Consider the following 18,390-nt stretch of genomic DNA (forward strand, 5'->3'; position numbering starts at 1 on the left):
CAAGGGGTCACAGATGATTTATCAGTTTGGGGCACCAGGAAGAGTGTGTGTGTTCTCGCTTCCCCCAATGAAAGGTTTCAATGGGCGCCCTTCCTTGTGCAGCTCATGAAGATGCACCTTTCTCCTCCATCAGAGGCCCTAAAGCTCAGACAACTTGGCCCACGTCCTGTGCCATTTCCCATTAACAGGCCTCTGCGTGGCCAAACCAGAGATGATCTTCAAGTTGGAGCGAGGGGAAGAACTGTGGATATTAGAGGAGGAATCCTCAGGCCATGGTTACCCAGGTGAGTGAGCAAGAACTAGGCATATGGAAAATAGGGGAAATAAGAGCTCAGGAATTCAGGTCAAAGGTTAAGTTTGTGCAGTGTTTTTCAGGAATCTCTTTTCACAGGCCCTTGCTCTTTGAAAATGACCAGAGGACAAAGGTCTATATGCTTTAGATACCTAAATCCTACATCCCAATATCCTACTCACACTTAAGTGCTCTCTCCTATTTTATCTCAATCTTTGTAGTCATTTACCACTCTTATCTTTCCCTGCCTGCCTCAGCTTAGGCATTTATTCTTAGCTAGTCTGTCTCTCTTTAGTATTCTCAATTGCCTTCCTTCCTTCCATTGCCTTGGATGCCTTCTGTTGTCAAGCAATCATTCATACATTCATTTAGTCATCTACCAAATCTTAAATGAGGTCAACTATATGCTGGTCACATTCTAGGTGTGGGGATCCAGTAGTGAATAAAGTAATATCTCTGTTCTCCTGGAGCTTGCAGTCTAATGAGGGAAAGAGACCAGAAACAAACAAGTACATGGTGTTTGGTGGTGAAAAGAAAATCAATTCAAGATAAGAATAGACAGTGATGGGGTTTGTGCTTTTGGGGAATGTGGTCAGAGAAGACTCTTTGGGGAAGTTAACATTAGTGCACCAACATCAGTGAAGTGAGAGAGACAGAGCCATGTGGAATTTTAGTATTCTGAGCGGAGAGAACAGTAAGTGCCAAGCCTAGTCTGAGCAATATATCATAGGAACAGCAAAGATGCTGGTGTGGCTTAAGTGTGGGTGGTGAGAGTGTTAAGAGGTGATATCAGAGAGTTAGCTGGGGGCTAAATTATGTAGAATTTTTATAGGCTTTGTTAAGCATTTTAATTTTACACTGTGACAAGGGAAAACCTATGTTGGGTTTTGAGTGAGAGTGATATGATCTGATTTGTTTTTAAAGGCTCTCTCTCACTGCTGTGTGCCAACAATTCTGTTGGGGGTAATGCCCTCAGTCATGATAATGACCTTCAGCATCAGAAGATTCAAACTTTGGATCAAACTGTTGAATATGGGAAAGCCTTCTACAAGAGAACAGGCTTTGTTGGACATAAAAGAACACACACAGGAGAGAAAAACTTTGAATGTCATGAATGTGGGAAAACTTACTGCAGGAAATCAAATCTTATTGAACATCTGAGAATACACACAGGCGAGAGACCCTATAAATGTGGTGAATGTGCAAAAACCTTTAGTGCAAGATCATACCTCATTGCTCATCAGAAAACTCACACAGGGGAGAAGCCCTTTGAATGTAATGAATGTGGAAAATCTTTTGGCAGAAAGTCACAACTCATTCTGCATCGGAGAACACACACAGGAGAGAGACCCTATGAATGCACTGAGTGTGGGAAAACCTTTTCTGAGAAGGCAACCCTCATGATTCATCAGAGAACTCACACAGGGGAGAAACCCTATGAATGTGGCGAATGTGGGAAAACATTTCGTGTTAAGATATCCCTTACTCAACACCAGAGAACTCACACAGGGGAGAAACCCTATGAATGTGGTGATTGTGGGAAAAACTTTCGTGCAAAAAAATCCCTAAACCAACATCAAAGAATTCACACAGGCGAGAAACCCTATAAATGTGGTGAATGTGGGAAATGCTTCAGAATGAAGATGACTCTCAATAATCACCAGAGAACTCATACAGGTGAAAAACCCTATCAGTGTAACGAATGTGGGAAATCTTTCAGGGTGCACTCATCTCTCGGAATACATCAGCGAATTCACACAGGAGAGAAACCTTATGAATGTAATAAATGCGGTAATGCCTTCTATGTCAAAGCACGCCTCATTGAACATCAGAGAATGCATTCAGGAGAGAAACCCTATGAATGTAGTGAATGTGGAAAAATCTTCAGTATGAAGAAATCCCTGTGTCAACATCGGAGAACTCACATAGGAGAGAAACTTTATGAATGAAGTGAATGCAGAAATGCCTTCTATGTGCAAGTATGCCTCCTTGACAGAGGAGAGAGACCCTTTGAATGTCAAGAATGTGGGAAAGCCTTCTGCCAGAAAGCACTTCTCACAGAACATCAGATAACTCACTTAGGCCAGCCCTTGCCTTGTACTATGGAGAAAGCTTCTCTAAGAAGATTCCCCTCATCATTTGACCAAGCCCTTTGGGCCATCTGATTACTGGTGCACACAGAGTGCACTTGTAACAATTTGGCTCTTACATTGGTGTGAAAATTGTCCTGATCCCCTTAGGGAGTGGCTCACTGTTGTTTTCATTTCATTTGGATTTTCCTAATTAGTGGTGAGGTTAAACATTGGCTTACCTGTTGACTGGCCATTTGTTTTATTTCATCTGTGCAATGACTGTTCATATCCTTTGCTCATTGTTTTCTAATGGGCTGTTTATCTTTTACTTCTTGGTTTAAATGTTGTTTTTCTTGTTTTTTTTTAATATATGAAAATATAAAAATCATTTTTCAGTCATGTGTGTTGCAAATATCTCCCCTCAGACTGTGACTGGTTCTTTAATTTTTTTAACTCTTTTCTTCTGCTGAGGTTTTATGTTTTCATATTATTGGTTTCAAGATGATAATATTCTCCTATACTTTCCTCTAAAGTGAAGGTTTCACTTTCAACATTTAGAATTTTAATCTACCCTAAATTTTTTCTGTGTAATATGAAGTCTACAATATATAATGCTGCATTTCTTTTAAATACTTTACATCAGTGGTATCACACTATTTTAAAACTTATGCAACTTGCTTTTTTTCATGAAATGTTACATCTCCAAGATCTATCCATGTTGATAAATATATTTATTTATCTCTCCATTCCCCTAGTGAAAGACATTTGTATCATTTTTGTGCTTAGTGTTTAAATCTAGAAGTGGAAATGATGGGCCAGGGTGTAGATAGTATGCCAGTTATTAATCTATTGTGCTTCAGCTCCGAACCTACCGTTCTATACTGGGCTTTGTGATGCTGGGGCCATGACTCTACAGAACACATTTCTGTCTTGCCAGCTGCTACTCCCTGTTGGGTCTTACCGGTAAGAGATACTAAATATAAATATTGAGCCTGCAGAAGGAAGAAGGGACTTGCTCCTTTTTTCCTTCCGGTTGGCTCCCTGTTCATCTGAGTGTCAGCCCAGCATTGCTTCTTCACTTGGGCAGCAGCAGTTCCTCATGGTAGCAGCAGTTTAATCCAGTTTGCACTTTTCCAGCACTAACAGCTTTAGGGTACCCCACCCCCTCAGAGACCTAGCAGCATCTGGCTGGTGCCACCTCCTTAGAGGTATGAATCCCAGTCACATGAGACCCCGCTTCCAACCTTCTATTTTTAATAATTCCAACTTCTTCCCTTGTTACCCTAGGCCAGCTGCTTTCTGCAGTTGCTACCTCCATGATAATTTTAATGTTCTCTTTTTGTCTTTTAAGTTATGTGGTTAATAACTTCATCACTAGTTAAAAATTCATTTTAAGTTCTCTCTGTTAAAATAATCATTATGGTTTCTGTCTCCTAACTGGGTTCTGATTGCTATAGAAGTTTTTCAACTTGACTAAATTTTAAAGTTAAAAAAATTGCACTAATTTACACTCTCATGAGCAGTTTGAGAAAAAGTTTACATTTTCCCACATATTCACCAGGACTTATCTGTTCTTTTTAAATTGTTGCCGATCTGAAAGGTGTAAAATGGCTTTAAGCCCTCCCATCCATGAATATGGTTTGTCTTTTTATTTAACTCACCTTTTTAAATTTTAAATAGTATTGTATGGTTTTCTCTAAGAAATTGTCTTTGAAAGTTAATCTTTTAATAGAAAATTTGCTCATATACATGTATATACATATATATTTAAAAATATTATGATGTATTATGGGGTATATATATATTTATATGTAATATATGTATCTATATATACGTATATAAGTGTGTGTGTATACATGTGTGTGTATGTCTCCCCAGAAAACATTTTTGTTTTATATATTCATTTTATTTTACCCACATATTTACCACTTTGGTTGCTCTTCATTCTTTTCTGCATTTCCTCCAGGATCATTTTCTTCTTTGCCTGAAAAATATCCTTTAGAGTTTTCTTTAGTGGAGGTCTATTAATGATAAACCTCTCAACCTTGTGAATATTTTCTCTTGCACTTTTTTGATAAACAAAAGTGAATCCTTACCTTTAGTACTTGGTAGCACTGTGCCATAGTAAATTGATGCTAAATTAAATACTTTTTTTTGCTTTTATCCCTGAGTGTTCCATAATGATTATGACAACCCAGGATATTTGAATTAATCACCAGATGCCCCCCAATACAGCATACACTTGAATATACATATTACACTTTCTTCACTTTGTATATAGCATGCCCTCATCCTCATTTACTAATTATTAAGTTTATCAAGATGATATCTCATCAGTTCTTCCAATCTTCATCTCATCCATTAAAAAAACTAAATTTGATGTTTTAAAATTATTATTATTATGGAAAATGTCAAACATAAATAAAAGTAATCTATAGTGACAGAAAGCAGATGAGTGATTGCCTCTGGGGTAGGAATTAACTCCTAAGAGGTAGGAGGGAACTTCCCAGGGTGATGGAACTATTCTGTATCTTGACTGGAGTGGATGTTAATGGGGATACACAAGGTCATCAAATGAGTAAACTTAAGATTTGTGCATTTTATTGTATGTAAATTATGTCAATTAAAATTTTAAAACAACAATAAAGAGTTCCCTGTTCCCATATCAGGAGTCAAATGTGGGCTGCTTGGGAGAAAACCAAGAATCTTGACCACTAGATCAGATGAAAGACACTGGCAATGGGAGACTTGGTCCTCCCAAGGCTTTAGAAATGGTTTTGCTCCATGAAAATGACCTTTACTAAGGCCCCATGATGGGTTGTGCTGGCCTTCCATTAGCTACCATCACTTATGTGGTGATCCCTACTGGCCAATACTACTGTGTGTATTTGGCTCCCAATAGCCTGAGCACAGTCTCTCCTAATCCTCCATTAGCTACCATGATGTAGTTCTTACCCCCATCACATGTCTGCACAGTGTCTACTAACACCCACTCCATTAGCTTATAGCAGTTCTTATCACCACCTTTAGTCAAGAGCACAGTGTCTGCTGACCTTCCATTAGCTCACAATAGCTTGTCTTCCCACGCTTTTTATTCCAGCAGAGTCTGCTGACCCCCTTTAGCTCATAGCATCTTGTCTCGCAACCCCTTTTAGCTGCCATTACAATTTTTACTGACCTCCATTTACTTACAGCATAGTGTCTTTTCACTCCTTTAGCCTCCAGCTTAGTGACTGATGACCTATTAACTCAGTATCATGTCTTTTGCCCTCTTTTAGACTCAACATCGTGACTGCTGACCTCCCATTAGCTCCCAGCGATGTGTCATCACCTTCCTTTATACCTAATGCAGTGGCTGTTGACCCCATGTTGGTTCTCACCACTTTGTTCATTCCCCATTGGCCACTGTACCGTATATTTAATCCAGTGAGTTCTAATCGCAGTGTCTGCTCATCCTACATTAGATCCCCTCACTATGTCTGCTGGTTTTTTATTAGCCATGAGTACAGTGTCTTTGACCCCCATGAACCCACAACACAGCACAGTTGCACCAATATTTATCTGCTGTTCCCCAGTTAGCCACGAATATGGTGACTTTGATCCTCTTGAGCCCCAGCACAATGTCTGCAGAACTCACATGACCTTGTCACTCTATCTTCTGATCCCCCATTTACCAAGTTCCAAGTTTTTTACCTGAGGACCCCTAAATAGCCTCCATCACTATGTCATCTGACCTTACATTATAGCCTATTAGTGTATCTGCTGACCATACGTTAATGTCTTCTGACTTGTCAGACACCCACACAGAGTATGACCTCCTTGAGGACCCATTACCATGTTTTTTGTCCTTACAGTAGCTGAATCCCTGTGTCTGCTGCTGAGTCCCCCTCCCTCTCCTTTAACCACGAGTATTGTGTCTTTGACCCCTTGTGGCCTGAGTAGAGTTTGCTGACCCCACGTTAGCTCCGATCCCAGTGTCTGTTGATCCTCCATTAGGCAGCAGTACTGTTTCTTCAATATGCATGAGGTTCCAGCAATGTATTTGCTGATCCCCAATTAGCCACAAGATCAGAGACTAACCTCCATGAGCTTCTGGCACAGTATCTGCTGATTCCACAGTAGTCTCATCTTGCTGACCACCCATTAGCAATGAGTACAATGTCTTTGACCTTCATAAGTCCCAATCACAGTGTTGCTGACCCTGCATTAACCATCATCACTGTGCCTGTTGATCCCCCATTAGCCACTAATACAGTGTCTGAATACAATGATGCCCCAGTACAGTGCATGCTGACCATACATTAGAGCCCATCACCATGTTTGCTAACCCTATACTGGCCTCAACACTGAGACTACTGACTACCAGCTACTAGTTTAGAGCCTTTGCCTCACGTTTTTCAATCACAGTATCTGCTACTGATCCTATATTAATTAGTGTCATCACTGTGTCTTTTAATCTTGGTCATGAGTAGAGTGTCTTTGATCTTCATAAAAAATCTGACTAGTGTCTGCTGATCCCACATTAGTACTTTATTACCCTGCTGATTACCATTAGCCACCACTAAAGTGATTTTTGTCTCCACCCCAGCATCAGCCCATTCGCTACCCCCATCCCTGTGGATGCAGGTTACTTATCCTCTAATACAATGCATTGACCTCATGAGCCCCAGCATAATGCCTGGGACTCATTAGAGCCTACCCTGCATTAGAGCCCTTCATGGTTTCTGATGATCTTCTATTGGTCGCCAGTACAGTGTCTTTGACTCCCATGAGTCCCCATAACCATATCTGCTGGTGCTGTATTAGCTCCCGTGATTGTTGAATTCCCACTAGTCATTAATATACTATATTTGATCCCTGTGATTACTCCCCACAGTTTCTGATGACCCTCTATTAGGACCAGTCACTGTTCCCTGATTTCTGTAAATTGGTTTGTTGGCTGTTTCAATCGCTATAATTGTTCCTTGGACTCTGGTGGTTCCCCAGCCCTGCAGACTGCTTTTTTATTTTTCCTTTCCCAGCACTTCAGAGACTCTTCTTTGATGTTTTTGGCCTGATCCTCTGGATCTAGGCCCTGTTGCTCTCGCTCTTTTATAGCCCCTCTGACTGTCTTCCAAATACAAGGACTGTTTTGTGGTCTCTTCAGATGTTTGATGATCCCTGTGTTCCTCAGGTCCAGACACTATCCCCTTGTCCCGTTAGCTGTTTCCTGGTTTCTCTGGCTGTGCCCTCAGCTTGAGATTGTTCCCTTATCTGTCTGGCTGTCTCCTAGGTATTTATAGCTGTTGCATGACATTTAGGGATGTTTTCTTCTTCCATTTGCCTGTTCTAGAGTCTCTCTGGTTGTCCTCTAACTACAAGGACTGTTTTCTGGTCCTCTGGCCGTTTGATAAGTTCTCTGACTGTTCACATCACTGCCATGACTGTTTCCTGGTCCCTATGGCTGTTTTCTAGTGTCCGGGGATGTTTCCTCAGCCCTGACCTATTGTCTGGAACCACAGACTGTTCCTGCTGCTTCTAGCAGTTCCCCAATACATGGAATAGGTTACTTTACCCTCCCTGATATTACCTCAATCCTGGGTATGTTCGCATGTCTTATTGCTTATTTTCTGGTTTTGCCAACTGTTTCTCAACACCAAGGACTGTTGTATATACTGGAAGTGGCCGCAGGCATTAAACAGCAAGTGGGAGTTGCAGGCTCCAGAGGGAGCACCTTCCAGGTAGATCCCTTTAGCTGTGGCTGCTATGGAGAAACAGACCCTACAGAGAAGCTATTTAGTTCAGAGTCCTGGTGTGAGTCACTACATTTCCTCCCATTACCCTTCTAGAAAATCCATTAAGGTGAGTAAAATGAGTTACCCCTTACCCCCACATTCCATGTGTCTGTGTGTGAATCTCTGCTTGGAAAAGAATCTCTGATGGCTGAGAGGAAGTACGAGGGGTTGGCAGTCCTGTGAGGTGTGCAGCATGGGGTCCAGCTCCATGGGTAGCCTGGGGGCTGGCCCTACCCTCACCCGACCCTCATTACTTCTCCCTGAAATAATGGGTCTCACAGTCCCTACCCAGAATCCTTCTGAGGTCTGTGCTAGGATTGAAGGATGATTTATGGGTGTATTCACCCCTTGGATATTTTTTCCAGTCAAAACACAAAACTCTCATAATAATAACTTCATGTGTAATATTACTAACAGTGACAATTGCTAGACAGGCAATGTAGTGTAATGATGAAGAACATGAACACTGAAGCCAAACCTGTATTCAAATCCGAGGCCTTAATGGTTTCTTAGCTATGACACCAAAATCACGTACTATAAAACAAAAAGGAAATAAATTGGGCTTCATCAAAATTAAAAACTTTTGTGTGGTAAACAGTACTGTCAAGAAAGTAAAATGTCAACCCACAGAATGGGAAAAAATACTTGCAAATCATATATCTGATAAGGGATGTGTATCTCAGATATATAAAGGACTTGTATAACCCAATAAAAAAGAATAACCCAACTTAAAAATGGGCAAAGGATCTGAATAGACATTTCTCCAAATGAGATATATGAATGGCCTAAGCACATGAAAAGCTGCACAGCATCATTAGGCATTAGGGAAATGGAAATCAAAACCACAATGAGATAATACTTCACAACCACTAGTAGGCTAGAATAAAAAAGATAGACAATAGCAAGTGTTAACGAGGATGTAGAAAAATTGGACCCATCTTACATTGCTAATGGGATGTAAAGTGGTGCAGCTGTTTTGGAAGAAAGTTTGGAAGTTTCTTAAAATGTTAAACATAGAGTTACCATATGATCTAGGAATTCCACTCCTGGGTATCCACCCAAGAGAAATTAAAACATATATCCATACAAAAACTTACACACAAATGTTCACAGCAGCATTATTCAGAGTAGTCCCAAAGTAGAAACAACCCAAATATCCATCAACTAATGAATGGATGATCAAAATGTGGTATATCCATACAATAAAATATTCAGTAATAAAAAGGGATGATGTACTGATACATGCTACAAAATGGATGAACTCTGAAAACATGTTACTTGAAAGAAGCCAGTCACAAAAGACCACATATTGTATGATTCCATTTGTATGAAATGTCCAGAATAAGTAAAACTATGGAGACAGAAAGTAGATTAGTGGTTACCTAGGGCTGGGGTTGGGGGAGGTGGGAGAAGTGGAGAGTGACTGCTAATGGGTTTCTCTTTGGGATGATGAAAATATCCTAAAATTCTATTGTGATGGTTGCACAACTTTGTGAATATACTAAAATTAATTTAATTGTCATATTAAATGGGTAAATTTTATTGTATGTGGATTGCATCTCAATAAAGTTTTAAGAAATATTATAAAAATAAAAAAGATATTAACTAAGTCAGTATTTGATTCCTTGTAATATTAATTTGATTATTAATTTGATTCCTTGTAATATTTTTTAAAGAAAAACAATTAATTAATTCCCACTTACGACTGAGAAAGAAATCCTGCCTTTTCCTAGCTCTGTGTCCTTGGGGAAATCATATTACTTCTCTATGCCTGTTTCTACATCTGTAAAATGGGGATAAAAATAACGCCTAACTCATACGGGCAGTGTGAATATTAAATGACATTATATATGTTAAGTACTTAAAACAGTGCTAGGCATATAGCTATCTGTACTAGTTATTATTAGTAATAGTAATGGTAAATATATTTTATAACAGTAGTGATAGATCTTAGTAATGACTATTTACATTATTGCAAATAATGTTTTATTAGGCATGATAATTTATAATATTGGAAATAATGTATAATACTAGTAGTAATTGCATGCCCTCTGGCATCTTTAACTCATGATTTTGACAAACTCAAAGACATTACAAATATTTAATATACTCATTTGTAATGTTTTTCTTATGGTGATGCTCATACACTAATTTCTAGTGTACAAATCCCCCCACTGAAAAATACCAACATTTTCAAAGACTTCTGAGACAGCCACCCCCCAAGTGATAATGTTCCTGCTTCTATTTCCAAGTGAGGTCACATTCTGAAATGGTGGGGGTTATGTATCTTTTTGGAGGACACAATTCAACCCATAACAATTCTCCATTATGCAGTCCTCACTGTGGACAAATCCCCATGTTTATAAATCTCTACTGTTGCCAAGAACAGATGACAAATCCCCAAGCCCTGTGTAAATAATTCCCTTGAAAAGTACCCTCTCTTCATTGTGGCATATCCCCTCTTTCACAAATACCCAGCTGGCAAATACTGTATTAGATTTCTATCGTTGTGTAACAAATTACCACAAACCTAACAGCTTAAAGCAACACCCATTTATGATCTCACAGGTCAGAAGTCCAAGTAAGCTTGACTGGGTTCTCTGCTTAATGGTCTCACAAAACCAAAGTCAAAGTGTTGGCCACACTGGACTCTTCTATGGAGGCTCTTAGGAAGAATCCATTTCAATCTTATTCATGTTATTGGCACAACTTAGTTCCTTGCAGTTGTAGTACTGAGGTTCCCATTTCTTTGTTGGCTGTCAGCCAGTGGTGGTTGCTCTCTGCTTCTAAAGGCCAACTGCATGCCTCACAATGTGGGCCTCTTTGTCTTCAAAGTCAATTAGGACGTGCCAAATGCTTCTCATGCTTCCAATTTCTCCAGCATCCTCTTCTGTCACCAGCAGGAGAAAACTTTGCATTTCTGAAGGGCTAAGGTACTTAACTAGATTAGGCTCACCTGGATAATCTCCCTATTTTAAGGCAAACTGATTAGTAACCTTAATTACATTTGCAATTAATTTGCTACATAATGTAATATAATCATGGAATTATATCTCATCACATTCACAGGTTACACGCACAATCAAGGGGAGATGTTTATATAAGGCCTCCTGCAATCACTTTTGCACTATCTTTGTATTCACAAATATTCCACTGGCATATCTCCATTGACAGTCCCCATTGGCAAATCTTCCTTCTCATAAATATCTACTCACTGGAAAATCTTTCATTCCTTAACCTGTTGGGGAAAAAAAAAATCACCCCATTCCAAAAAAAAACCCCTTAAAATATCTCCACTCATGACCCCTCTTGACAAATCTCCTCACTGAGAAATGAAAACTATTGACATATCACCAGTCTGCCACTGAGAAATCTTATGCGTAAACACCCACTGGCATCTTTCTTATTTATAATCCCTGTTGAAAAATCTCTTTTTATAAATAACCTCCATAATACATACTCCATTGTTGTTTGTCCATTGAAAAGTCTTTATAAACACCCACCTGATGGTGTAACCTATTTATAACCTTTGATGACAATTTGCCTTGTTTTTAAACACTTGACTATTGGCATATGTCCTATTGCCCAGCTCATTTAAAAAATATACCCATTATTAATACCCTTGTTGACATATACCCTATTGACGATATCTGTTATACATCTCTCCATTCTTATACACCTATCAATGTATCCCTAAGTGATAGCTCCACATTTACCAGGATCTGTATTCATAAAAACCTCTCCCCCTCAACCAGGTATAACTCTATTGATGATCACTGGTGACAAATCTCTTTATTCTTAAATACTCACCAAAGTCATATCACTCATTGACAACCCAATTTACAAATCTTCTGATGTGCAAATACCTGCCCATTGGAATTTTTTTACATTAAAAATCCCAGTTGAACATAAATTTTCACCTACTGGAGAATATCTCATTGACAGCCTACATTGACATATCTCCCCTTTCTTAAATACTTCTCAATATATCCCACACTGATGAGCACTTAGTTCCTTGTTTATAGATACAGGTTCTTTGGCATACTTGTCTCAAACCCAGGTTACAGTATTCATCATTCATAAAAATCACACCAACTGAAATATATCTCTTACTGATGATCTCCATGGACAAATCTCCACATTTATAAATTCCTGCCTGTGACTTCTTCTAGCCAAGATGGAGTCCCAGGGCCTGGATTTACCCTCATGCCAGGAACAAACAGAACAAAAACCAGACAAAGTACATTGAGAAAAAAAAAAAAAAGGTTTTCAAGACACTGGATATCAGGCAATGAAGAACAGTGATCCCTGAGGAAAGGGAAACAAATAAAGTGAGTCATATGATTTGTCCAACATACTTCCTCGAGAGAGTTTCCAGGGTACTGCACAGAGAGGGGAAACTGAGGAAGAGACTGGTGAATTCCCTGAATTGATAAGGAACTGAGAGTCTAGGGAGGTAGCTAGAATTTGTAGGACACACCACCAAAGTGGAGAAAACTGCACAGAGAGAAGATCGGGGTGATCTGCCTAGGGTCCTCCTTGAGTATTCAGTTGAGTATCAATCAGCACGTGTGTGTGAGGAAACTGAGGCCAGGGAGAGAACCATCCGAAAGGATAAGAGGAAATGGTGTCTGATGCTCACACAGGGCTGTGAATAGTGCCTGTTCTCAATAGCTAGACTGGAAAAATAGGGCATTGGGTAGAGAATTCAAGAAGCTATTGCCTCAGTAGCAGGAATTAATTAGCCCTAGGCTGAGCACTGCTCCAGATACACCTAAAAAATTATATTAGCAAGATGTGCAAGGATCAAACTCCTTCCAAGTAACTTAGCTGTGTCCCAGAACAAAACTCCAGATGACTTATAGAAATGCATAAATGTCCAGTACCCAACAAAATAGAATTCACAATGTCTGGCATTCAATCAAATATTACCAGGCATGAAAAGAGTTAAGAAAATAGGAAAAGTAATGAGAATAATCAAGCAATCAACCAACCCAGAAGTGACACAGAGGTTAGTATTAGCAGACAAGGATATTTTAAAAGTTGTTGTAAATGTATTCCACATGCTCAGAAAGTAAGTAGAGACTTCGGAAATATTTTTTTAAATTAATTAATTAATTAATTAATTAATTTATTTATTTTTGGCTGAGTTGGGGCTTTGTTGCTGCATGCAGGCTTTCTCTAGTTGCGGTGAGCGGGGGCTACTCCTCCTTGCGGTGTGCGGGCTTCTCATTGCAGTGGCTTCTCTTGTTGCAGAGCATGGGCTCTAGGGCGCGCGGGCTTCAGTAGTTGTGGCATGCAGGCTCAGTAGTTGTGGTGCACAGGCTTACTTGCTCCGTGGCATGTGGGATCTTCCCGGACCAGGGCTCAGACCCGTGTCCCCTGCATTGGTAGGCGGATTCTTAACCACTGCGCCACCAGGGAAGCCCGGGAAATATTTTAAAAGACCCAATTACATGATTTCCACTTCTGGGAGAATGGAGCAGATTCTCTCTTTCTGGGAGAAAGTGGAGCAGCACTTTTCCCTATTCCTCCTGCTAAGTACAATAAAAAACTTTGGAAATGATATTTATAAAACAAATATAAGCTGACTCAGAAAGGTGGAGTGAAGGAGGCAAGCTGGCTAAGGACCTCAGGACCCAAAAGAAAAGAGCACATTGGGAGTTCCCTGGTGGCCTAGTGGTTAGGACTTGGTGTTTCACTGTCATGGCCTGGGTTCAATCCCCGGTCAGGGAACTGAAATCCCACAAGCTGTGTGGCACGGGGCGGGGGGGGGGGGGGCCGGGGGGGGGAAGAAAAGAACATTGGTTCCATGGGTTTTCTTTTTGCCTCATATATCTGACAGTGGTGGAGAACCTGGCAACCTAGAAATGCCGATGGGCCCAGACAAGAAAAAAGACCCTACAAAAGCCAGTTCTGTCTAGTAAAAGAACCAGGGAATGGGCAGCTTAACAATATGGTAAACTTTCAGAAAATAGTTGCTTTACTGCATCCCAAAAGTATAGAAAAAAAATGTGGCCCAACTCCCATCAATGCTAATAAATGCCAAGTGAAGAGCTTATATTTTCACCCTGAACGGACTGTAAAAGTCATGCCAAACCCCTGCCGAGGTGGTGTCAGAAAAAATCTACTATGAAGCCAGGACTTTTGTCCCCACTGGGTGGTAATGAGCCCTCACCTATATGATGTCAGTGGAAACCATACAGGGAGCCTATACTTCCTTTCTCACATATCAGCATCAAGGCACCCCTCCCTTTTCCCCTAGGGTGGTGTCATTGGAGGCCATGTGGAAAACAGTAGGGAGGCACTGCTACCCCTTCCAGCCAGGGAAATAGTGGAGCCCTACTTGGTTGTGGAACTCCCAGTCTTGCCCAGCAGTAGCAAGGAGCCTCCCAACTCTGTTATTAACAGAGGCTGAGTGGGGAAACTAGACTTCTCCCCATAGCTGGCATTAACAAACTGGCACCCTCCACTTCTTTTCCCTGCTGGAGTGGTGTCAGAAAAAGCCAGCTTAGAAAGAAGGTTTAGGGAATTCCCTGGTGGTCCAGTGGTTAGCACTCAGCACTTTTACTGCCGTGGGCCTGGGTTCAATCCCTGGTTGGAGAACTAAGATCCCACAAGCCCCGTGGTGTGGCCATAAATAAGAACCAGGATCTTACAACATAATATCGAAAATGTTCATCTTTCTTTCTTTTTTTTTTTTGGCTGTGCAGCTTGTGGGATTTTAGTTCCCTGACCAGGGATTGAACCCAGGCCATGGCAGTGAGAACGTAAAGTCCTAACCACTGGACCCCCAGGGAATTCCATGAAAATGTTCATCTTTCAATTGAAAATCACTTATCACACCAAGAATCAGGAATACATGTGAACACCAAGATGACAGAGATGTTAGAATTATCTGACAAAGATTTTAAAGTAGCCATAATAAAAATGCTTCAATGATCAATTATGAACACACTTGAAACAGATGCCAAAATAGAGTCACAGAAGAGAAATAGAAGGTCTCAGCAAAGATATAGAAGATAGAAATAAAAACCAAATGGAAATTTAGAACTGAAAAACAGAATAACCATAATAAAAAACTCAAAAGATGAGCTCAGTGGAGAAACAGATGAAGAAATCAGTGGGTTGGAAGATAGAAGAACAGAAATTACCCAGTTTGAACAACAGAGAGGAAATAAAATTTTAAAATGAATGGGGGGCTTCCCTGGTGGAGCAGTGGTTAAGACTCCACACTCTCAATGCAGGGGGCCCGGGTTCTATCTCTGGTCAGGGAACTAGATCCCACATGCATGCGCAACCAAGAGTTTGCATGCCACAACTAAGGAGCCCGCATGCCACAGCTAAGGAGTCCACCTGCTGCAACTAAGATCTGGTGCAACCAAATAAATAAAGAAACAAATATTTTAAAAAAATGAATGGATCCTCAGGGACTTGTGGGATTATAACAAAATATTTAATAGTCCTGGAGGAGAGGAGAAATAGGGCATGACTGAAGAACTGCTCAAAGAATTAATTGCTGAAGACTTCCTAAATTTGGTAAAAGACAAACCTACAGATTCAAGAAGCTGAGTGTTTATCTGGGAATGTGTTTATTCTTCCTTCATTTTTAAAAGATATTTTTGCTGGATATGAAATTCTTGGTTGGTAGGTTTTTTTCTTTCAGTACTTTGGATATGTCATTCCATTGCCTTCTGGCCTCTGTTGTTTTTGAAGAGAAGTCAGTTGTGAATGTTATTGGGGTTCTCTTCTATATGATGAGTCATTTTTCTCTTGCTGCTTTCAAGATTTTCTCTTTGTAGTTGCCCTTCTGCATTTTTTTTTCACACACACACTGTATTTTATTTTTACAAGAGATAAATAGACTGACACCAAGCATTGTACATGATGACCACAACAAAAGCAACAATGATTGCAATTACCAAACATGAAACACACTCATACTATGTCATAATATTGACATTCAGTCCAGTAATCCTCCACTGTAACAGCTCTTTTACTTTGCAGTGAAAATTGATTTGTATATTCTTTGCCTCTGAGTCCTTGTGGGATTTTTTTTTAATTCAAACAGAAAGTCACAAAAATTATACTCATCCTCATCAGTTCACTCAGTCCCATGTAATTAATTTTTTTTCATCTTGATCTTTTGTTAGCACTTTTATGAGTTCATCAGTTTTTCATTAGAGTTCTGAAAATGCTTATTCATTCAGTTCAGCAGTACAGTCAGTTACCAGAAATCTGTACTTGTCAGAGTCTTTTCCATGAATTTCTTGAAGATGAAACCCTTTTATAGGAACATATTTGCAAAAGCATCAGAGTACACCCAGAACTGTCTGTAAATGACAAAAAGACTTAAAAATGACCACGGTTAAAGATTTGATGAAAGTTCATAATAATGCAGTTGACAAGAAAATTAGTTATTTCTGAGATATACATTTTAAAGTAATAACTAGGATTATGACTTATAACATTATACCAGAACATATAAGATTTTTAGAAATTTCATGTAATGTCTGAAACATTTATATTAACATATTTCCATACAAATAACCCAATGAAAGTTTAGTATTAGTTGTTTTGTTTGTTTTTTTATACTGCAGGTTCTTATTAGTCATCAATTTTATACACATCAGTGTATACATGTCAATCCCAATCGCCCAATTCAGCACACCACCATCCCCACCCCACCGCAGTTTTCCCCCCTTGGTGTCCATATGTCTGTTCTCCACATCTGTGTCTCAACTTCTGCCCTGCAAACCGGCTCATCTGTACCATTTTTCTAGGTTCCACATACATGCGTTAATATATATTTGTTTTTCTCTTTCTGACTTACTTCACTCTGTATGACAGTCTCTAGATCCATCCACGTCTCAACAAATGACTCAGTTTCATTCCTTTTTATGGCGGAGAAATGTTCCATTGTTTATATGTACCACAATTTCTTTATCCATTCGTCTGTTGATGGGCATTTAGGTTGTTTCCATGACCTGGCTATTGTAAATAGTGCTGCAATGAACATTCAGGTGCATGTGTCTTTTTGAATTACAGTTTTCTCTGGGTATGTGCCCAGTAGTGGGATTGCTGGGTCATATGGTAATTCTATTTTTAGTTTTTTAAGGAACCGCCACATTGTTCTCCATAGTGGCTGTATCAATTTACATTCCTACCAACAGTGTAAGAGGGTTCCCTTTTCTCCACACCCTCTCCAGCATTTGTTGTTTGTAGATTTTCTGATGATGCCCATTCTAACTGGTGTGAGGTGATACCTCATTGTAGTTTTGATTTGCATTTCTCTAATAATTAGTGATGTTGAGCATCTTTTCATGTGCTTCGTGGCTGTCTGTATGTCTTCTTTGGAGAAATGTCTATTTAGGTCTTCTGCCCATTTTTGGATTGGGGTGTTTGTTTCTTTAATATTGAGCTGAATGAGCTGTTTATATATTTTGGAGATTAATTCTTTGTCAATTGATTCGTTTGCAAATATTTTCTCCCATTCTGAGGGTTGTCTTTTCGTCTTGTTTATGGTTTCCTTTGCTGTGCAAAAGCTTTTAAGTTTCATTAGGTCCCATTTGTTTATTTTTGTTTTTATTTCCATTACTCTAGGAGGTGGATCAAAAAAGATCTTGCTGTGATTTATGTCAAAGAGTGTTCTTCCTATGTTTTCCTCTAAGAGTTTTATAGTGTCCAGTCTTACATTTAGGTCTCTAATGCATTTTGAGTTTATTTTTGTGTATGGTGTTAGGGAGTATTCTAATTTTATTCTTTTACATGTAGCTGTCCAGCTTTCCCAGCACCACTTATTGAAGAGACTGTCTTTTCTCCATTGTATATCTTTGTCTCCTTTGTCATAGATTAGTTGACCATAGGTGCGTGGGTTTATCTCTGGGCTTTCTATCTTGTTCCATTGATCTATGTTTCTGTTTTTGTGCCAGTACCATATTGTCTTGATTACTGTAGCTTTGCAGTATAGTCTGAAGTCAGGGAGTCTGATTCCTCCAGCTCCGTTTTTTTCCCTCAAGACTGCTTTGGCTATTCGGGGTCTTTTGTGTCTCCATACAAATTTTAAGATGATTTATTCTAGCTCTGTAAAAAATGCCATTGGTAATTTGATAGGGATTGCATTGAATCTGTAGATTGCTTTGGGTAGTATAGTCATTTTCACAATGTTGATTCTTCCAATCCAAGAACATGGTATATCTCTCCATCTGTTGGTATCATCTTTAATTTCTTTCATCAGTGTCTTATAGTTTTC

General features: G+C 39.5%; 1 protein-coding gene across 5 annotated transcripts in view; it reads left to right on the forward strand.

The window, feature by feature from the left end:
* ZNF157 (zinc finger protein 157) overlaps positions 1–17,003 on the forward strand; it is a 51,790-nt gene extending 34,787 nt beyond the window's left edge. For 3 of the 5 annotated variants that reach the window (XM_082446599.1, XM_082446597.1, XM_082446598.1), the window contains 2 exons: positions 189–284; positions 1,217–17,003. In XM_082446599.1, the coding sequence (XP_082302725.1) occupies positions 189–284; positions 1,217–2,241 (1,121 nt within the window). In that variant the 3' untranslated portion in view covers positions 2,242–17,003. Of the gene's footprint in view, positions 1–102; positions 285–1,216 lie in introns of all 5 variants that reach the window. The other 2 variants (XM_082446600.1, XM_082446601.1) reach the window with 2 other exon arrangements.
* The last annotated feature ends 1,387 nt before the right edge of the window (positions 17,004–18,390 follow it).

Source organism: Balaenoptera physalus, assembly GCF_965194825.1.
Source record: "Balaenoptera physalus genome assembly, chromosome: X".
Taxonomy (NCBI): domain Eukaryota; kingdom Metazoa; phylum Chordata; class Mammalia; order Artiodactyla; family Balaenopteridae; genus Balaenoptera; species Balaenoptera physalus.